General features: G+C 41.4%; 2 protein-coding genes across 26 annotated transcripts in view; one reads left to right on the top strand and one right to left on the bottom strand.

Annotated features, from left to right (window-relative positions):
- The window catches only part of SDCCAG8 (SHH signaling and ciliogenesis regulator SDCCAG8), a 258,511-nt gene extending 243,091 nt beyond the window's left edge, over positions 1-15,420 (bottom strand). For 9 of the 10 annotated variants that reach the window (XM_042926498.1, XM_042926494.1, XM_042926492.1 and 6 more), the window contains exons 1-3: positions 14,564-14,992; positions 2,516-2,674; positions 1,298-1,383 (exon numbers count right to left, since the gene is read on the bottom strand). In XM_042926498.1, coding sequence (XP_042782432.1) covers positions 1,298-1,383; positions 2,516-2,674; positions 14,564-14,810 — 492 coding nt within the window. In that variant the 5' untranslated portion in view covers positions 14,811-14,992. Of the gene's footprint in view, positions 1-1,297; positions 1,384-2,515; positions 2,675-14,563; positions 14,993-15,334 lie in introns of those variants that run through there. The other variant, XM_042926493.1, reaches the window with a different exon arrangement.
- An 80-nt stretch (positions 15,421-15,500) lies between these two features.
- The window catches only part of CEP170 (centrosomal protein 170), a 128,039-nt gene continuing 120,634 nt past the window's right edge, over positions 15,501-22,905 (top strand). For 12 of the 16 annotated variants that reach the window (XR_006199160.1, XM_042926484.1, XM_042926482.1 and 9 more), the window contains exon 1: positions 15,607-15,754. The gene's annotated coding sequence lies outside the window, so the exon portion shown is untranslated. Of the gene's footprint in view, positions 15,755-15,983; positions 16,167-22,905 lie in introns of those variants that run through there. The other 4 variants (XM_042926483.1, XM_042926489.1, XM_042926479.1 and 1 more) reach the window with 3 other exon arrangements.

Raw genomic sequence — 22,905 nt, forward strand, 5'->3', positions numbered from 1 at the left:
AGCTGCATCCTTCCACGTGGCTCCATGTACACAGACCTGTGCATCTGTAACGTACATGCTGCACATACTGCTCTGATGATACTCTTGATGAGGCTCCTCCCACTCTCCAGGTTCAATCCTGCTGCTGCTTTGTAGCTTTAAAATGCTAATCAGCATGTCTGAGCATTCAACAGATACAGCAACTTCATCTACTAGACTTGAAAGTACTCCACCCTGTCTACTTAAGAGCATTCTAGAAGCTAGGTGGCAACAGTAATACATTTACTTAATGGTGAAATGTTGTATTAAAATTATAATTGAGAGCCGTAAATATTGAATAGGCATATGTAGTACATTTCTCCAGAGTGGGAATTAAGCATGAAGGTATGTGTCAGGCTGGAATGAAGTGTTAATATAGGGGTACGGTTATGACATTTCGGCTGTGAGTAGAGAAAGTGACGTGTCTCCATGGTTTCTAGCATATAGCCTTGGTATCTAACTGTCACACACACTGAAAATGCAAGGTAGTTATTGCTACTATGACATGTTCTATTTGTGTCACACTTCACAGGTTCATAAAGAATTTTAAGTATATATACTCTTATCTTATTGTTACAGAAACCCTGGGAGACACAATATCCTTCTAGAAAGTACACAGTAGGCCTCAGATACACCTAAAGGCTAGACCGCTATTTTGGCCATTTAAATCTGGCCAAATCCTCTCCCTCCCTCACATCTATCCCAGGCTTTAGTGTATCATACTGCCTCAATCAGGAATAATTCACTCTGTTAAAGCAATAGCAATAAAAAACAACTTCAAACAAAAATAGAATATAGCTTCTCATTTTGTGCAATTTTATAACCATGTATTTTAATGCATGAATTAAAAATGCAGAATAAGATTACATACTTTGGCTTTGACATTCAAAATAGACAAATATTACAAAGGACAGCTAGATATATAATTAAGTAAATTCTAAAAATGATAGGATATCAATAGGAGCCTGTAAAAAAAAAAAGGCAATTCTTTTCCATATATTGTTCCTTTTTTTATATTTGCTAACAGTTGCAAAGTAAATTTTCCAAACTGTTTCCTCACTTACATCTTTCAAGCACACAATAGATTTAAAACTCAGGATTCCCTCTGCCTCTTCTTCAGCCAAAATAATCAGAGGAAAGATAATTCCTTTCAATGCTTTACATTTTAAGAATGTCTTGCTCAGAATCTATTGACAAAATGTACTACTGAAACAACTTTGTGGAGTTAAAACACAGAGACAATGTTCCTTCCTGTCAGGTTGCAGATGTTGAGACTTACCAGAGGGGACACTTTTCGCCTTCTTGATGGAGACACCTCACTTTCCTTAGTTGCTTGTTGGCGCAACAAAGCTTTGAGCTGATTAACTGGAGAGCAAACACAATGGTTTCATCAGCCTTACTGCAGAGGCTTATCATCACCCATCCATGCTTCCATCCACGTAACAAATATTGTTTAAACATGTTATAGGCATCAAGAACTGTGCCATGGACTGGGGATCCGAAGGCAAACATGAGAAAATCTATACCATTTAAGAGCTAAGAATCCACCGAGCAAGACAGATCCACTGACAGATACAAGACGACAGAGTAAGTTCACATGTAGAGCAGCAGCTACACGTAGTGCCGTAAGAAGAGGAAGCGCCTAACCATGCCTGTTTTTTTTTAATTTGTTTGTATGTTTATCCATTTTTGAGAGACAGAGAGAGACAGAGCACAAGCAGGGGTGGGGCGGAGAGAGAGGGGGACACAGAATCTGAAGCAGGCTCCAGGCTCTGAGCTGTCGGTACAGAGCCCGACCTGGGGCTCGAACCCATGAACCACGAGATCATGACCTGAGCCACCCAGGCACCCCAATCATGCCTGTTTTTATGGAGGAGCTAACACTGTGAAGGATGAACAGAAGATTACCAAGCAGAAAAGGGTCCGAAAAATCCCACTTGGAGGGCGTGGCCTAGCAAGGGCATAGAAGCAGGGCCAGTAGGTTGGTATGCACTAGAACATGCCTTGCAAGATGGGTGGCTGGGAGGAGGACAGAAAAATGAGGCTGAAGAGGTATCTTGGAGGCTCTTAAGAAAATATTGCTAAGACACACAAAGGAATTGGGACTTCAGCCTATAGGCATCACGAAGTTAAAGGAAAAATATTAAGGAGCGCCTGCATGGCTCAGTCAGTTAAGTGTCTGACTTCGGCTCAGGTCATGATCTCACAGCAGGTGAGTTTGAGCCCCGTGTCGGGCTCTGTGCTGACAGCTCAGAGCCTGGATCCTACTTCGGATTCTGTGTCTCCCTCTCTCTCTGCCCTTCCCCGCTGGCACTCTGCCTCAAAAATAAATAAACATTAACAAAATATTAAGCAAGAGGATTATAGTAGTTGGTTTGTGTCTGAGGAAGAAAAGCCTAGCAGTAGAGCAGAGGGTGGACTGGAGTTCTTACTGTACGGGATGTAGAATATTCTCTGTGTGTCATTCAGACCCGGGCTGTTATCCATCCACACTCACCAGCATGGCTGTGTCGCAGTTCATGCCAGGCAGTCCCAGCGTCCTCATTTTCCTCATTTTCCTCATTTTCCACACTGGGACCCGCAGCATCTTCTCCAACGGTGACATCACCTTCTCTCAGGGCACATTTCAGTTGGTGAATGCTTCTATTTGCACGTTCTGCAACAACAGCCAGGTGAGAATCAGGGCCTGGGAAGTCTGCATGCCACCATGCACACTTACCCAAAAAGACGGTTTCTAAAGAAGCAATTGTTTGTCATACTTCATGGAAAAAAAGCAGAGTTTTGTTTCTAGCCTGCTGAAGACAGTGCTAGAGGAAGACAGAGATGAAGTTTATGGGTCAGAGGTTAGACCTGATGATCTCTAAGGTCCCTGACATCTCGGTGGTGGATATTCACTAAGTATAGCTCTACCGCCAAAGAGGATAATGGGAGAGCTCTTCCCCACCCTACAAGCACTAACCCCACCCCAGAAAGTGCTCCCCCCTCCCCTCCTGGAGACACTGGGGTGGGTGGGCAGAACCGGCAAGAGGGACTCCACACCAAGTTCCTGCCCAGGGAAGCCCAGTTGCCCTGTGAGCCAGATGTCCCTCCCCAAACAGGAGACAGTTGACTACCCGGCCGCGTTTTGGTCAAGACTGAAATAGGTGATGTGCTCATAGTACCAGCCTCTGCAGTACAGTCCTTCTTCTGCCCTGCTTGCTGACCACATACTTGCAGAAAGTGTCGCTTAGTGAACCTCAACACCCCTAGAATTGGAGCTTCAGCTCATTAGCACATACTTAACATTACAGTCTGAAACAAAGTATCTGAAGGCATATTACTGTAGTAGTTCATCTCTACAAATAGCCTCCCACAAATCTAGCCTCATGCCCTTGTCCCCTCCCAGGCTGTAACAGAGTAAGTCAGTGACCTGCACTCGCCAACGGAATGCAGAAGTTACACGAGGCCAGACCAGGCTTCATTTCTGAAATGTCTGGTAGCTTGTTTCCTCCTGCTTGGAATCCATAAGCCACTAAGTAGGAAGTCTGCCTGATGGAGAGATTGTGGAGAGGCCATGTGGAAAGGAGAGGCTCTGACCCCAGCAGGGCCTCTAGATGACTCCAGCCCCAGAGGCCATGTAACTGCAATGGCACAAAAGAGACCAGAAGAAATGCCCAGCTGAGTCCAGTCAACTCACAGATCCAAGAGATACCCAAATGCCTCCAGTTGTTGCTGTCGGCCATCAGGCCTTACAGTGGTTTGCTACTCAGCAACAGGTAACTAAAGTAATTAGGCAGTGAAATACCTACCCGAAAGCATTTTCAGCAAAAGATCCAAGACTTACATTGAAAACAGACCTATACTGGGGTGCCTGGGTGGCTCAGTTGGTTAGGCGTCCAACTTCAGCTCAGGTCATGATCTCACAGTTTGTGGGTTTGAGCCCCACATCAGGTTCTGTGCTGTCAGCACAGAGCCTGGAGCCTGCTTCGGATTCTGGGTCTCCCTCTCTCTCTGCCCCTCCCCCGCTCGCTCACACACGCGCTCTGTCTCAAAAATAAACATTAAAAATTTTTTTTTAAAAGACCTCTATTAATGACACTAGTGATGGCATTAATAATAATCCTATCCTACTTTATGGATATTTTTACAGTAGAACAACTGGAGAACCAGGCAATCGATTGGCAATTTCACTAATTAAGGTCCATGTGCTTTCTCCATTTAAACTTGTTGTTTCTGCTAATCTCTTATGATTCAATTCACTGGTTCCAATCTAGAAACCTTTAACAAAAAATGTTCCTTGTACATTAGAGCTGGGACCCCGATTTCTGTCACCATTTTCATATTCTGACATTTGTATTTGAAAATTATTTTTTAATTCACTCATTGATTTACCAAACATCTACATATATCTAATATGAAAATTTATGTTAGAAAAAGATGGATTCCCATGCAAATTCACCTACATCTATTATCTATTTCAGATAGATTGCATCTAAACAATCCTCAAGGTCTTCGGAGGAGAGGAGCACCTTGGTGGCTCAGTCAGTTAAGCATCCGACTCTTGATTTCAGCTCAGGTTCTCCCAGTTTGTGAGAACAGAGTGTGCTTGGGATTCTCTCTCTCCCTCTCTCTGCCCCTCCCCTACTCATGGTCTCTGGTGCATACTCTCAAAAATAAATAAATAAGCTTAAAAAACTTAACTACATTGAAAAAAAAAAAAAAACAAACAGATCCTTAGAGGAGATGGTACGTTCCCTAAGAAGGAGCAACTCATAACAATGATGGCCAATGACATTCTTACTCTTCTGATCTAGGCTCTTCTTTGACAACTTAGATCTGTTTCTTCTTGTGGCCTCAGCAGAAAAGCTCCTAATCTTTGCCACCTATATGTGAACTCTAAGAGAGCAACAAAACAACTATCTTTTCATTACCAGCCATGGATGAAAATATATTTACTAACATATATTCTGCAGGACCTTGAAAAACAGATTTTATTTTCTCCAAGCTCATTGATTTCAAAGTTTAGAACAGAAAAAGTAAGAGAAAAAAAAATACACTCTGTGTTACAAAATAGCTAACATAGGTTCTTCTCTTAGAGGAACTCATTTTATTTCTTGATTAAACTAAAGAAAACAGGTTTTTCAGGTCAGGGTTCAACAATGAAATTTTATTATTAACTACACAAGAGACTCACTGCATTTATCTCTACGTTTCTCTCCACACACCAATCCTATTTCTGCACAGACCTTTCTGTGACAGGCCATCGGTGCTAAATACTAACTGAGCCTGGCTTCCTCTTACTCATCATGAGTTTAAGAAAAGCCTGGATAAGACACATTACTAGTTTTAGCAAAATAAGAAGTAGCAATAGTTTTCCCATAACTTCGGATTTTCTAAAGAGACTTGTCAATGGAAACGGAAAACCAAAGTGTTACTTGATAAGAAATTTAGTTCACAGAGCTTTAGATTTACACATGGAATCTATGAATAAAGTACTTACCTTTACTGCATCCATTAGAAAGGAAACAGAGTCTGACTAACACTAAAAGTGTGTTCTGTCGGGGGCATGTGGGTGGCTCAGTCGGTTAAGCATTCAACTCCTGATTGCGGCTCAGGTAATGATCCCAGGGCCACGGGATTGAGCCTCACGTCAGGCTCTGTGTTGAGCGTGGAGCCTGCTTAAGATTCTTTCTCCCTTTCTCTCTGCCCCTCCCCAACCCCTCAAAGAAAAGTGTGCTCTGTGGAGCTAAGAAATGATTTCCCTTCTAAGATAAAGAATAATTATTTATTTATACATAATTTGACTAAAAACTAATAAGCTACATTAGGAAAAAGAAAGGAAATCTGGAACAATTTTGCAGTTGAAACTCTATACGTAGAGTTCTTGTAATCAGATTACAAGGGTTTCATGAGCTCTTTTAATAATCCCTTTCCCAATTTTCTTCTTTAATCTTTTAGAACTTATAATATTCAAAGACTACATGTTAAAATTATGCTATGAAAATAGTTATTAGTGAAATAGTGAGATACTGAAACCAATAACTATTCTGAAGAAAAGTGATATCCAAAACACGGTTTGGGTTTTTTTTGTGGGTTTTTTTTTGTGGTTTTTTTTTTGTGTTTGTTTGTTTGTTTTGCAATTACTGACTTCAATTATTAGGATCAGAGAGGAAGAGAAGGAATTAGCAAGAACTGCATCCTAAAACTAAAACTAAGGAGGTGACAGTTTTAAGTCATTTCAATACTACATTTCAAAACATGTGAAATGCTCTTCAATATATACACAGCAATGATAATTATACAGTGTAACAGACAAACCAAGTCAGTCCTGAGGAGGAATAATGCTTAGATGACTTAAAACAAATGAAACCCTATTGCTTTTCAGCTGGAACCACTGTAACTGAAGGCCCCAGAATCCTTACAAGGAACACTACTCCCCACATGCAGTTATCTGCTACCCACCACATTAGACAGGAGGCGCCAGTTATCACTTCCTGTCCCATTACTATTGGGCACAACTTTATCTATCTATAACCGAGAGACAGAAAGAATACTCCTTTCCTCTTCTCTCCAGAGAGGACAGGAAGAGTATTTCACGCTGCATCCTGATTTCAACGCACCACCCATGCATTGAAAATAAACTTAATTATGAAGACAAACACAAACAGGACCTCTGAGTCCTACAGAGTCACGTGAACATAAAGGTAAGTAAACAGTATTTCTGGGGGTGCACTGTCCAAACATCAATCTGTACAAAGAGCCCCGAAAGTGAATGAGCTGCTGACTGTTGGCCAATTTCAGTCTGTCTTCATCATTCTAGTAATCCAGTTCCCTCCCGGCTCACCATCAGGTCTCTCTTCACCAAGGTGTCTTCGCCAAGACAAAGGAGTCCCAGGCTAGGAAGGATCATCACTTGTAGACCCACCATGAATTATTAATGTCTGCCTTATCCATCTGCACAGGGAGATGTGAACAAGAAGTACTCCAGTGACAGGGAGGGGGGACCGCACCCTGGGTAGTGCCCAGCTGTCTCTCAGAAACCATGCAACGGACCAGAGCTCCCTGGGACTTGAGATGCACTGCACTCCTCTAAACAAGCTCAGACCAGGGCAGACAAGCAGAAAAACGAAGCCACAGCGAGATAAGAGATACGTCTGTCTGTCCACCCTTGACTGGGCCTCAGCTCGTTCAGAAGATTGTGGTCACTGTTCACCTGGGGACGGACAGGTAGGGCAACCAAGATAAGAACAGCATAATCCGAAGTCAGGCAGAGCCAGATCTGGAAATGGCAATTATGATAGTGAAAGGGATTAAAAGAAGTACCCAGAAACTACAAGATCGAAAAGAAAATACTGTCATAAAAGACTCTAATAGCTGAAAAATGTGAAGCGGTTGGCACCGGGAGTGAAAGATAATCTGAATAAGAATGTCAGCATCTTAAGAAAGCAGTGTGTGGAAGATCGTGAAGGATGTGTGGATGCTGGCAAATCAAGGAGACTGGCTATCTACATAATGGGGGATATGCCAGGTATGATTTGGGGCACCACCTGGGAGGATTTACGCACCCATCACTTTCCACTGATAAGGAAGTCATCCTAGCCAGACTGGCAGATTGCACAACCGATACAACCTGTATCCTTGATGGTAATTACTCTCAAGAATGACTCTTGGGGCGCCTGGGTGGCTCAGTCGGTTAAGTGTCCGACTTCGGCTCAGGTCATGATCTCGCGGTCCGTGAGTTCAAGCCCCGCGTTGGGCTCTGTGCTGACAGCTCAGAGCCTGGAGCCTGTTTCAGATTCTGTGTCTCCCTCTCTCTGACCCTCCCCCATTCATGCTCTGTCTCTCTCTGTCTCAAAAATAAATAAACGTTAAAAAAAAAAAAAAAAGAATGACTCTTGGGGCGCCTGGGTGGCTCAGTCGGTTGAGCGTCCGACTTCAGCTCAGGTCACAATCTCACAGTTTGTGAGTTTGAGCCCCACATTGGGCTCTGTGCAGACGGCTCAGAGCCTGGAGCCTGCTTCGGATTCTGTGTCTCCCTCTCTCTCTATCCCTTCCCTACTCTCACTCCATCTCTCTCTCTCAAAAATAAATAAATGTTAAAAAATTAAAAAAAAAAAAAAAGAATGATTCTCGAGGAACAAAGGCTAAGAGCAAGGCCTTGCTACTTCTAGGTCACAGTATCTCAACCCGGCACTTCTGACGTCTGCACCTGATACCTCTCTGTTGTAAGGGCCTGTGTTGTGCATACTTAGCAGTCTCCCTGGCCTCTACCCACCAGCTGCCAGTCGAAATTAACCCCCCAAACCACCACCAGGTGTGACAACCAAAAATGTCTCCATCCATTACCAAATGTCCCCTGGGTGGAAAAAATCACCCCTGGTTGAGAACCAGTGGTTTAGAGCAATAAAACAGGATAGCCACTGTTCAGTTCCGAGGAGAGACTTCCCACATTACGACATGGTAACTACAGTCACCTGTTAATGAAAAATGGGCAGGACAGTGAGCAATTCAGCCACAGTAGTGGTGGTGGACAGTGCACAACCTACAATCTATCACAGCCACGATGGGGCACCTCTGATCCAGGTGTCAGGAGAAAGCGTTATACCTACTATAACTGAGAACTTGAAATTCGTGTTTTAGCTTCATATTGTTTCAAGACTTAACACATGAAGCAATAGTTACACCTCAGAGCCATTTTTCAGAGACACCTTGGGTGATCATTCCTGTAAATATTCTAGTGGGCTTTGAAGAAGACCCTCCTCCCCATCAAGGTTGCTTTGGCAAGTACCCAAGTACATTTCAAGCTACTTTCTCTACCGTTTGACCTTGACAGGACTATCACTAAATGAAAAGGTAGAAAACCTCAGCACACACTGGGGAAGTGATCAGAGCATAAGTTTGTAAACATCCCAAGAGAAAATATAATTATTCTCAGTTTCTCAATAGTTTGAGAGTAACTTAATCTCTTTTTCTGACCAAGAACATGTGAAAATGCCCGTACAATTTCATAACGCTCAGCATTGTTTTGGTTCTAGATAATTCCAGGGATGACTCTTTACTTGTAAAACAGGTTTTTGCTGGCTTTTCTTTTTTGGCTTCTAAGTCCCGTCTTTTGCCTATTTTATCTCATCAGTAGTATGGATGAGATACTGGCTTTTGTTATTGTGGCAGAAGAAATGGTCATAAAAGTTAAAAGTGTTAAGAAAAGCCATTAGAGGGGCGCCTGGGTGGCTCAGTCGGTTAAGCGTCTGACTTCAGCTCAGGTCACGATCTCTTGGTCCGTGAGTTCGAGCCCCGTGTCTGGCTCTGGGCTGATGGCTCAGAGCCTGGAGCCTGCTTCCGATTCTGTGTCTTCCTCTCTCTCTGCCCCTCCCCCGTTCATGCTCTGTCTCTCTCTGTCCCAAAAATAAACGTTAAAAAAAAAATTTTTTTTTAAAAGAAAAGCCATTAGAGCACATAAAACAAAAAAATGAATACATTTAATTTAAATTTTATCAGCCCCAAAAAGAAACTCAAATGTTTACAAATTTCATTTGCATTACCAATCCTTACTTATTACTAGCCAAACCATTCCATGCCTCTAATTTTGAGAAAAGAGAGCTGTTTCAGTCTGCAGTGAAATACCAGAATAATTTTTCCATTCGTAATGAATGTTTCTGGGGCCTTTATTACATTGGTCTCAATGAGGCTGATAGTAAAGCAAACAAATAATCAAACACTAGCTGTGGAGAGAGAGAGAGAGAGGGAGCGAGACAGCATATATACAGCAAACATGGCAAAGAATATAAAAATATGCAGAAAACAGTTAAGAAAAGCAAAAACAAAAAGAAGAAATATAAGTTTCATGAGTAAAACTGAGAAAAGGAAGAACTTGACTTAAGTTCCACACATGTTAAGTTTGTGCAAGGTCCAGATGATATCACAGCTGGCTAATTCAGTGACCAAAGTATTGGCAAGTTAAGATTAACACAGGCCTTCTACAGATGTGAGCCCTTCCCTGGAAGGAAAAAAAAAAAAATTATAGAATCTGTGGGGATGTGCCAATCATACATATAAGTAAAACATAGAATATCAATGTTATCTTCAGTTTTCTCAAACTAGATCAATTTACAGAGAAAAGAATCACCCTCCCCCTCAAATTATGTATTTTCTTCCCATATTCAACTTCTCATGTTCTATGGGCCTAGTTCCACTCTAGCTCTCATTTTTATAAGAGAGACACATAACCTTTTATCATGTGCATGGGGCCAATCAGTGTTGATGGAAGGGATGTTAGAAACCCAGGGGTCTGAGAGAAGTGCCTGGAGGAGGAACCGGCTCTCAAATGTGTTCTGCTTGGCCAGCACAGTGTGGAAGGGAGAAGAAAAGGAAAGAAATTCCAATGTTTTTAGAAAAAAGCATAAGCTGCCCAATTTGGCCATAAGCCTCACCATTCCCTAGTGTCTTCCACGAGGCCATCACACATTTTGTCACCTGCTTGGGTCCTAAAGGCAGTAATTCTGCCACCTCGTCCAAATGTTTCACTTTACTGACGAGGAAACAAGAATCCAAGAACAGTTTACTGACTGCCTCAGGTGACACCGATAGTTATTGGCAAAACCATAGTAAGATTTCAGTGACCCGGCTCCTGCTTCCACATTCTCCTCTGACTCCACTATACTCTTACGCAAATTCAATCTAGAGCCCAGAATGCCACCATGTTGAAAGAAAATGAGGAACCAGTATCTAAAATGCTGGTTAATGGCTAAAATATGGAAAATGTTGTATTCTTGTCACAGTTCAAGTTTGTTCCATATTTCTTTATGCTCACCTAACCAAAGGTGGTCAGGACCTACGTGAATAGGTGAGTCATGAACGCAGTGCTGTTGACACAACTGTACCCACAGCTAACACTGCAGCAATGGACTAGACATCATTGTGTTATTAAGGCTGGGACACTGCTCTTCTAACAAGTTCTCTCCTTCTTTCCATTACCATAGCACTACATTCAGGGTACAGGACTGAAAACAGCCTGGATTCCCTGTTAAATTGGTTTTTCTGACCCTTTCTTGGCTACATACTAGTTATTTTATATCCTTGTGGCCTTGTACAATGAGAGATTTCAATCAGATTTCAATGAGAGAAGAGCTATATGCTACTCTCCGCAGTTCCCAAGACAATCCTCAGTCCTTCTGTAGGTCTTGAATGCTAGCTGCCTATATTAACCACAAAGGGGATGAACACCTAGCCATACTGCCAGGTGACCTCCCAAGTCACTTTCACTTCTGTATTAAGCTCTGTGATTCTCAGGGTACATGGGATATGTCCACTTTTCCCCACTCTGGAGACTTTCAGATCACCTACTGTGAAGCAATCATATTACAGATCTGAGGGGTAATGAGGCCTTCTAGTTTTTCTGTCAGAATGCTTACTTTGAAGGACAGTCACTAAATCTCTCTAACTTCTTGCAGTGGCGGCACAGACAAGCCAAAGCCAGAGATCCCTTTAGAGAGGATAAAGAGGGGTCACATCTGGGAAGCCTAAGGAAAAGGATGAGGGGAGTGTGGAGTCTGCAAACAGGTTCCCTCCTTCCATGGCTGCTCTAAGATCACAGGTCAAGGACAGGCAAGAATCCCACTCAAGATTCATAAGAAAGAAAGCAGGTTGACTCTGCCTTTCAAATGAGAACTTCAAATTCTTAATATACTATAATAGTCCCTAAAATTACATTTAAAGCAAAGAACTGAGGAAAAGCTATGAAAATGAGGGATTATCATAGAAAATTGTGAAAGCATTTTGCGTTTTTATATGGCTACTTCCTGGCTGAATATAATTGAATGGGTATTAATAACGATTACATGTACAGTTATTTAGGAACCAGAGAAATAACATGTGAGGAAGGACCAAGAATGCTTATGAGCCTTTCTTTAAGCACAAGGCAAAACATTTTGGGGACATAATAGCAGATAAACAAAGACAAACAAAGCAAGAAAACCAAAACAAAATAAGACAGAAGTACTTAAAATTACCTTTTATCTGATTGTATAGTAACAGAATTCTCAAGTTATTAAGCACAAACACTGAAAATAATGAAGTTCCACGTGTAAAATAATGCCACTGTACTTTGTTTATTCAGAAGCACGAATTTTTATATGTGTGAAGCAAAGAACTTCTATATGTGTTTTAACTCAGGATTGGTTGTTTCTTTCCATGTGCTATAATTTTTTTAAAGTTTATTTATTTTGGGGGTGGGAGCAGAAAGAGACAGAGAGAGAGAATCCCAAGTAGGCACTGTGCTGTCAGCAGAAAGCCCAACACAGGGCTGTGAGATGATGACTTGAGCCAAAATCAAGAGTCGGATACTTAACTGTCTGAGACACCCAGGTGCCCCCATAAGCTGTTATATAAACCAAATAAACATAAAAGTTAAAATGCTACTAAATAAATAATAAAATAAGTCATGAAAACCCAGGAAAAATTTCAGGATCCATTTCCTGATTTGTTGTGAAAACCATCACTTGAAAAAAACCTTTAACTTTTTTCTCTTCTTTATGTTTGCTTCTGATTATAAATGTTCTTTACTATCACACTACATTTATAATTTATCTCTAAATGTATCATCTTTGAATGAAAACTCTCCACTCTATATAATTACTGAAAGCAGTATTAGTTTGAAATTAACTTTATTGCATTAAAATGCCTAAAATTAAGCCCCCAATGCTTACATAAAGGTTCAAAATAAGGCAAGAGGAAGAGCAGCATTAGCAGAAACTTACAACAGAAAACAAATTGTTTTCACCAACCTCAAAAAATCACTCATTATCATTGTGCACAGTACTTTTCTTGCTTTCAAATGAGAAGTTAAAAGTAGTTATTTCTGTATCTAACAGCTCTTGAAATACCAGTAGGCTGATGAAAACATTCATCAAGACCAATTATTTTACTCATGCAGTTTGAGCATGAAGAATATTGACAGTTTGTAACACGTTGACAGATGGAAACAATACATAATAACCCTTACAAAATCTAGAGTTACTAGAAGGTAAACTTTCTAGTCTCTTCGAAAAATCTTCACTTTGCTGCAAGTCCCAATTATAAATAGCAGCTGACATTTAATGAGTGCTTATGTGCCAAGCAGTGATTTTTACCCTTATTCTCTGTCATAGTAATCTGTCATTATTTTATTTATTGTTTTTTCCTCCCACTAATCCAGAGGCTCCATGGGGACAGGGACTCTGTCTACTTCTTTATTGTATCCCCATCGCTAGTATGCCTTACATATAGTAGGCACTGAATTGTTAAATGACTCATTGTTCTAAACACTTTAACTTTTTAAAACTATCAGTCATGGGGCGCCTGGGTGGCGCAGTCGGTTAAGCGTCCGACTTCAGCCAGGTCACGATCTCGCGGTCCGTGAGCTCGAGCCCCGCGTCAGGCTCTGGGCTGATGGCTCGGAGCCTGGAGCCTGTTTCCGATTCTGTGTCTCCCTCTCTCTCTGCCCCTCCCCCGTTCATGCTCTGTCTCTCTCTGTCCCAAAAATAAATAAAAAACGTTGAAAAAAAAAATTTAAAACTATCGGTCATGGCCTAGAGTGTTAAGAAAATGCAAAAGAATAAGTGGAATGTATTACATTTAGTAGAATATTCTTCAATGAAACTTTTACATGTATATGTCATATCTGTGTAACAGTAAAAAAGAAAAAGGCTGAAAATCACTGCTTTACGTGGATTATTTCATTTGCTCCTCACAATAACCCTGTAGACAATACCATAACTTCTACTTTAAAATAACAGAACTGAGGTTTCCAGATGGCATATATGATGCCCATGATGATAGAGCTATCTACAAGTAAGAACATCATTTCTATAAAGACTCACTCACAGGGTACCATACTAAGAAAACCTGAATTAACTAAGCAAGGTTTCAGTAATAGTAATTGTGACATGATTAATAAAGAAAAAAAAAAAAGCTTTTAAGGGGGCCAGTCCTGACTGAATTTAATATCTGGCTTAGCCACTAACCAGTTATGTGGACTTTGGACGAACTTAATCTCTTTGCACCTAGATTTCCCCATGTGTAAAAGAGGGGTATTCATCAAGTTGTTAAGTTTTAAAAGACTTGGTGTATGTAAATAGTTTAGACCACTAAATAGAAACTGTTCTGATTAAAATAATTAGTATTTCCTTTTTCTTGGTCCGAAAAATCACATTCAACCCATTGCATTACAGTTGGAATGTGTAAAAAATGTGAATAAGGAATTTACTGGATTAAAGAGCAAAGCATGGGAACTGGGCAAGTTTGGAATAGAGCCACCCAAGAGGTTCTGCTGGACTTGGGTGAGAAAGATGCTAAGTCAAGCTCAGGGAGTTGGTCCAGGTAACTATGGGAATCAAGGGAAACAACACTGCTTAACTGTAAAAACAAACACAAACGACTTCATCTTCCCTCAAGGATCACAGCAACATCCATCTTCCTTTGCATATTGGCTGGGGCCAATCCAAGGTGTCAGGAAATGCACCTGGGCCAGCTCCCGCCCAGTAGGGCCTGGTACCAAGGGGCTAGGGCGCAGAGGTTCGGCGCAACTCACCCCGGAGACTCCGTTGATACTGCCCTAGAATCTCCTCCAGGGTAGAGTTCTCCGGGGACTTCGCCATGCACAGACTCGGGGCCCAGAGATGGGAGTTACGTAGGGAAATGTCCGATGTCGCCCTTCGGGGAACCAGAGGCCTTGGCGCCGGAGTAGCACCCGCCAGCTTCCTGCCGCTGCTGTCACTGGGGAGCATGGAATCCCGGTCGGAGCTCGCTGGGGGCCCTTCCCACCCATTCGCCCTCATGGTTGATTTCGGGAGTTGTAGTCCGCAGACTGCGGGCCTGCAGTCACGAGGCTCCTAAAAGGCCCTTCCAACTGAACTACAATTCCCAGAGGTCATTGCGCCTCAAGGTTTGGCGGTTTGGCAGCCAGATCCGGTTGCCAAGAGACTGCCTGGAGGCTCCGCCCTTTTTCTGTAGCCCAGCCTGGCTCAGTCCTGCCTTTATCCCATCCTGCTGTTTGGATCACCCAATCGACAGAAAGAGCTCACTGAAGGTCTTGACTCTTCTAAATTTGCTGGCTTGCAGTTGGTCCTTGAAATTTCTCAAGGACACAAATAACAAGTTCTACACCCTTCAGCCGCGACATCTGCCAAAATGGCCAAATACATTCTCAAGAAAAACAAGCTTTATATCTTCGAAACAGCCTAGATTGTGAAAGCGGCTGACACTACAATTCCTAGCATGCCCCGCAACCCGACCTCCACTTGGAGTTGGCGCACTGCCCTCTGGGAACTGTAGTCCTTTTTAGTTGCGGTCCCGGCCTTACACCAGGGTCCTCTTCATTGTTCAAGCTGGTTTTTTGGAGCACGCCTGCGCAGTAGGCAGCTGGAGAATCCTTTGGGTGAGACCCTCCACACAGCCCCTTTTCATTGTCTGCGTTTGGCGCCTGCGCAGTAAGAGATCGTTGGGACGGCCGGAGGAGGGGATAGGGCCGGGCTCCTCGCCCTTTCCCCAGGCGCCTGCGCACTGGGCGGCCGCTCTCTGCCGTTACCGCTATGTGTGGGGCGTGTGTGGAATAACGTTATTGCCCAGCGGAGCTCAGGGCCGGGAACTCGACCGCAGCGGCAGCGACGACGACGACAGCGACGACGACGACGACGGGGTGGGGGGAGGACGGCGTGCGAGAGACTCACGGGACGCGACGCGCCCCGCCTCCCCCGTCCGGTCCCTCTCTCAGCGGTGAGGGGTAAGTGATGCGCTCAGCGGCTCGGTTGAGGCGCTGCCGATGCCGCCGCCGCCGCTTCCCCACATCCTCCGGGGTTTGCAGCGGGGGCTCGGGGCGCGGCCCGCGGCGGCCGGGGTTGCTTCCCTGCGGCTCCGCACGGCGCCGCCACCCCCTCCCTTCCCCTCCCCTCCCCCACCCTGCCCCCAGCCCCACCCGCCGTCCCTCCGGGCCCGCGGCCGCCGCCTCTTCCCGAGGACGTCTTGAATCGTTTTCAGCCCTCTCTCGGCTTTGTGCAGCCCTCCCCACTGCGTCGTAGCAGTTTGCTAGGGGTGCGGGCGGAGCATCGGAGGGAATGGCTGTGCTGCCGCCGGGGCAGGGATTTTTCCCCCCCGCCCCGATCCGAGCAGCTAACAGTGCCGGCCTTTTCTGTGAGGTTGGTCTGGCGATGTGGGGCGGTTTGGGGGAGGTCAGGCGAGGAGCCCTCCGGACGCGGCTGGAGGGCGTGGAAGACGTGGAGTCACGCACCCTGCCAGGCGACTGCACCCGCGCTGGCTCTGGCTCTGTAGTAAACCCGGGGGAGGAGAGAGTGGCTTCCTGTCGGCTTCATTGTCCTAAGATTCAAATGTGGGGTTTGGGTATGCTTCCCGTCATTTTATGCATAACACAGGGCGGGAAGACGTGGGATTTGTATCCTAAGTTATAAAAACTCTGGGTTTTTTTTTTTTTGGGGGGGGGATGGTGTTTAGCAGAGTTTTATTTATTTGAAGAATATAAGCCCCTGGAAGACAGGGACGGTGCCTGTCCAAACATTGCCAAGGTGATAAATATAAAATTACCAGATGGCGAGGAAGAGTGGACTTAGAAAGGGCCTGACGACGAGGCTGTTGTGTAGCAGGGAAATGAACCAGCAGAATTGTTTTTTCGATGGGTGGGTAACGCATTCACGTTCCTAAGGGAATACATGAGGCTTCATCTTTCCGTTTTGTTTTTTGAGCATTCAAGACAAAAAATAGGCCTCCTACCTTTCTGTTACTGATTTTGTTGATAAATACTTTTATTCCCTTAATGAAAATTCACTCGTTTGGGAAAAATGTAGTGAGGCAGATGATAGGTGATTGAAAATGCATCTTTTAAAATGATTTGATCTTAAGCTTTCATTGCTTACAACCGTTTGCTGGCGTTAAAACCAGGGGAAGAAAGAATGAAGCAGGATGGGGAGGAGCAGGTGGAGGAATAATGGGAGAGGAGAGTCTTACATTGTGAGTACTCTATCTAAATCTTCAATGATACAACCCTAGCTGGACATGCTTCAGAAATTTAGTAATTCAGCTCTGGAAATACTACATTGCAAGGGACAAATAATTTTGTATTTTTCTGCCGTTATTTTTGAAAAACTAAAACCAGGGCTGTTTTTCATCCTTCCTAACTTCGTAGATACGGTAGAATTTTGATGTTTTAAAACTCAATCTAAGTGCACTTGACACAGAGGAGGACCCTAAAACTTGGGAAGTTCACTGATTTGTCTGTCCGAGCCTAACTGCTAATGAAAGGGCAGAGCCAAACCAAGATCTGTGCCTGCAGAGTGCTCTTTCAGTTTTGTCCCTTAGTCTGCCTACCCTGTGAAAATTTGTGGAAAGCTTCTCTACAGCTCCTTGAGTTGTCTTTGACAATCAAGTTCATTGATACCCTAGTTTGTATTAATCTTGTCCTTTTCTTTGTGATGTAAAAATAGTAATTCTGCTGAAGTGGAGCTTTAGTTTTATAAATTAACTTATGATGTAAGGAAAGATGCCCTACCAGGGGGTTTTCATAAAAACAAACTCTTGGAAGCTTTTCCCTACTACTTGTTAGTAACCATATTTTAATAGCATTTCCTAACATTCAGTATTAGTTGATAGCGTGATCAACTCTGTAAGCTGTTAAAAATAAAATTGCCAGGTAACAAGAACCTGTGAAGTTCATTTTTCTCTTCTATTAATGAATTATATTATTTGCAACTTGCCTTTTGAGAAAAAATCTTTGTTGAACTTTTTAATCAAAATTAAATTTATGTGTTTTCATTGAGCTGGTTTTCACACAAAGTGCTTTTTTGCTTTATAAACTTTTAAATTTTACATTGCATTTCAACAGACTTTTAAAAAAGAATTTAGTAATATGCCTTTTAAATTTTAGCTTACTTAAAAGTAATCTATTGTTAAATGCAGCACGGGGAATTGTATTAAGTCAAACTTTAAATGTATTTTACTGGTAAATTTCGCTGTTGTCAGTTACTTTGTATGGAAATAAATAACCATCTGTGTTTTCTATCTTAGCATTAAAATAATGAAATTTATGCTACAAAATTATACATTATGCCCATTGATGCAGATATCGAAGTGTATTTAAAAATCCTATGCTTAGTGATCTATTTTCTTTATTTCAAGTATCTGTTTCCTTTTATCACTGAAGAAAAAACTAGTTTTATTGTTGCATCTGATAGCAATCAGATATCACTCATCTAGTACTCAGCACTGTATGTTTAACCTTGTTAACATGTTTTTTTATTCAACAAAATTCTCCTGTAAAATAATTTTTACTATTTTAATTAATGAATGATTTTCTCAAATGAATGATTTTGTTCTCTATCATGAACATTGGGGTTTCAAGGAGTGTCCTAATAAATACTTAACAGACAGCAGTGTACTAAATTGCCAGCTAAAATATCTGTACAGTTACAAATTATTATGGAAGTGTAAGTATAACAAAAGAGCAATTAGATGCCATCTGAAAAATCCTTGGTGGGTAGGTAATATTGAGAACATCATGTGTTGATGTGTTTCAGTAAGAATAATGAGTTTCTTATGGAGAGAAACCTCAGACCATCTTTATTTCATAAACTTCGGTTAATAACCAAGATTTCTAGTAATCAACTACCCTTGTTGAAGTGGGATTTAATTTATTGACTCAAATATTTCTTGAGGGAAGTGCTCAGCAATGAGTTAGTCGCTGTGGGCAATACAAAAGAATAAGAAGACATCTGTTTGGTAGTAGAGTTGATTAAACTAGGTAGATATATAGTCTAGCTGAAATGATTATGCAACAGTATATCTATTTTGTAAAAAAATGTTTTGGCTAAAATGAATGATATGGTCAATGTATACCAATGATAAAGCCCTCTTTTATGTCAAACAAAGGTAGAGAGGAAACAAACAAAAGCAAAACTAAAGAAAACCTTACAAAAATTACTTCAATCCATATAGGGATTGTACAGGACATGACAGTGGAAAGAATCTCAAGCGTGCATTGCTTAGGTTTGAGAAACAGAATATGAAACATAGCAGAGAATAAGTCATTATTTGAGTATATCAGTAAGAAATAATGTAGAAGACATTACCCTTTGGGACATGATATTTGTTGAATAAATGACAACAACCTACCATGTATTGAGACCTACTAACTGTCAGGCGGCAGGTGTGTGTATGTGTATGTAATTAATGCAAGAGTCTTGTATATAAGGTATAATTTTACACATTTAAATCTGAGAATATTTGAAACCCAGAGTTAGTGATAATTTTGCCTCTGTGTCACACATTACTAAGTGGTAGAGCCTATAACTGAACCTATGTCTTTTTAACAAAAGCCTAGATTTCCACTCATTCTTTTTGGTAAATTAAAAAAGCAAAATTTACTCTTTTCTGATTCACAAATTTTTAGAATTAGAGGAGACTTTAGAGTCATCTGGTACAGTGTACCTCCTACTACAAATATCTCTGAGACTTTTATTGAGTCAGCTTCTCCAAGAACAACACTTCCACGAACAATGAGGCATAGGATGTCTCATTTAGCTTTTGGAAAGAGTAATAGGAAGGTCTTAATTAGAGCCGGTATCTGCTTTCCTGTGTAACTTCTCCCCATTGGTTGTAGTTTTGTCTTAAGTGTAGGCCACAGTAAGGTTTTTCTCTACCAGGTCTTCTCTTTTCTTGTTAAATACTACAACCCTAACAACTTCATGTGATGCTGTTCCCTCTACCTTTCTCATCTCTGTCAACTACATTCAGTTTTGTTGATGCTGTTCTTTTTGTTCCGATCTTGTTTTTATATTTAGTTCTCCAGCTATGGTCTAAAAACAGTGTAGTGAAATTATCCCTTTCTTTAATTCAAGCTATACGCTTGTGTTTACAGTCTAAAATTGTGTTAACTGTTTAATAACCTTTGCTACTTCTAAGCAAAAAAAGAGAAGGAAATGTTATATGGCTTTTCAAGTTATATTTATACAATTCAAAAGATTATTTGAGATTCTGTATTTCTACTTTTTTAATGTTAAAATGACCTTTCTTTATGAAATGATAATGTGTAGTAAGTTTCTTTTAATATTTGCCTTGGGTTTTTTGTATTGGTTTGGTTCTTAAATGAACAATGAAAAGTTGGCAACCTTATATTGTTTTTCATTTTGTTTTTTGAAAAATCTGTTTGGAAACCACTGATGCAGTCATCATAAGCTAGTGTGTTTTCTATGTTAAGATTTCTCCCATTCTGTAGATGATTTTTTGAAGCACTGTTTAACCCTTTCAAGTATCATCTCCTTGAATGTAGCCATAGTTAAAACTTGTTGAGATCTTATTGAATCATGATTCTGTCATCCAAGGGATTAGCTTCCCTTCCTGCCTTTTAGACATTTATAAATTTAACATACCAGCCCTCTTATGTCTTCATCCTGGCCGTGTACTGGATATAGCCAAGGACAAAGCTGTGCGGATTTATAAATAGAATAAATGTAGCATAAATAAAATATGCTTAAGAAAAGAGACAACACAAAGATAATGAAAGCCATTTGCATGGTTTTTTGTTTGTTTTTAGTTAAGGGGAAAACCATTATATTCTCCAGTACTGGGTAAAGCTTACAGTCTGTGAGGTGATACAGATAATTGTATAATGGCAAGTCAAGTAAGCATAGGTGTTATGAAGAAAATTCAGAGTAAAGGGATAGACTGTGATGGAGGACTGCTATTTTTCATTTATTTTTAAGTAGTCACTCAAATAGAACATTCAAATGGTTCCAAAAAAAATCAAACTTCTAAAAACAAATAATGTGAAAAATCCTCATATCCCTCAACTTGCCTGCTGAGTTACCACTTACTCTAATCCAGTAGATAACTTTTTATTATTTCTTGTGTATAATTCCGGTGAATTTCTTTTCCAGTTTAAGCAAATATAATGTATATTCTTAATCTGCTTCCCCTCTTTTACACCAAAGACAACCTCTTCAGACAATATTCTGTACCTTGAGAGCTTCCCGTTTTAGGAGTGGTTAAGGAATACTGCTCTCTGAGGAGGTGATGTTTGGCAGAGACTTGTGTTAGGTCAGGAAGTATGCCATGGAGGTGTGTGGTTGGACTGTGCAGTGGTCCTGAGACAGCAGGGATGGGTGAATTTGGTGAATATAGATACCACTGGCTGAAGGTGACTGAGCAAGAGGAAGGAAGAATAGGAGGAAATGAGGCTGGATAGAGATTGCATGGTTTGATTTATTTCAAGTGCTTTGGGAGTTCATTGCAGGGTTTTGAGCAGGGGAATAACAAAATAATTGTGTTACATTTTTAAAATGTGGTTCTGACTGTTTTGTGTAGAAGACTGGAGGGGAAAAGAATGGGAACAGGGGGATGAGCTAAGAGACATTTGGAGTAATCCATACTAAGATGTTAATGGTTTTGACTAGAGTGATAATGGTGGAGATAGTGAAAGTTGCAAGGTTGTGAGTTTTTTTCATGTTGTTTAAAATGTCTGTTAAACATCCAAGTGGAGCTATCAGGTAGACAGTGGAGTATATGAGTCTGGAATTCAGAGAAGTTCAGACTGAAGATATTCAAATCTTAAGCATCACCAGTAGACTATATTTAAAGCCATAGGATTGTAAGACATCACTTACAATCACTTAGTTTGAGAAGAGGTCCAAGAATTGAGACCTGCTACTCTTCAATAGTGAAAGCTTAGCAAGAGAGACTGAGTTCCCCAGAAGGATTGAGAAGAAGTTGCCAGTGAGATAAGAGTGTGCTGTCCCAGAAGCCAAGTAAAAGAAGTATTTGTAGAGATAGGGATGTTCACTCTATACTGCCTTTGATCACCTGAACACTCCTTCTAAACTGTCTGTGCGAAGATTTTGTTAGACCTCTCCTTACTCTTACTAGTTTTTGATGGGGATGTTCACAACTATTCCCCAGAAACTACTAAATCTAAAGCCCTGAACAAAGTTTTATGTGTAAGTAGGTCCCTGCTGTGTCTTAGATGGATGGATGTGGTTGCTGCTGCTACTGAGGTTTGAACAGGAGAGACAGCACTGTTCAGTGAGAAGAATTTGCAGTAAGGATTGATTCAGAGTCACTACCTGTGTGATCTTGAACATGTCAATTTCAGAAGTTTGGTTTCTTCCTCTGTAAAAATAACACTAGTGGTAGTCCATCTACCTTGGAGGTTTATTTTGAGAAACAAATGAGGTAGATGTAAATAAAGCAAATGAAAGGGATGGTCGTAGGTAGGAATCTCCTCCCATTGCCCCAAATGTGGCACCACTTGGTGGTGTTTCACGTGAAGAGATATTTTGTTAGGGGTGAGGAATAGAAACATTTTTTTTCAATCAGACACTGTAGGAATAGTTTTGTACTTCTTCATTTCATCCCCATTAGGCAGTTTTGCACATTATTTTAATGTTCTTAGAAGTGGAGAGAGACATGATGTGGGAAAGAGGCTTTGAGAGAATGACTTTTCCCCCAAGTCCTACGCTCATCCTTCAGTTCTAGGCACAGTGTCTACATGAGAATGAAGTCGATAAAAGTAAGCAGGCCAGCTTTCTTGTTTCCAGGCCCACAAGGAACATTTTCTCTTCTCACTGGCTTCTTTTCTGGAAGGCGTTTTGCCAGCTAAGGGTTTGTCACATCTCCCATGGAAGAGTAAAGTACAAGTTCAAATCGTACAAGTTGTTAGGGGTCTTTGAGGCAGCCAGCTAGAAGCTGAATTGAGGAGACAGTGGACAGGGAAAATGAGCATACTTGATATAAAGTATAAAATACTTATTTTGGTGAAAAAGGAATATTGCAGTTGTAGGACTTTCAGCAATAGTCTTAAGCGATAAAGACTTCAAGGCAATTGGACTGTAACTTCAAAATATCTATCTCGAGGACGCTATGTATTATTATTTG

The sequence above is a fragment of the Panthera leo genome, chromosome F3, assembly GCF_018350215.1.
Source record: "Panthera leo isolate Ple1 chromosome F3, P.leo_Ple1_pat1.1, whole genome shotgun sequence".
NCBI lineage: Eukaryota > Metazoa > Chordata > Mammalia > Carnivora > Felidae > Panthera > Panthera leo.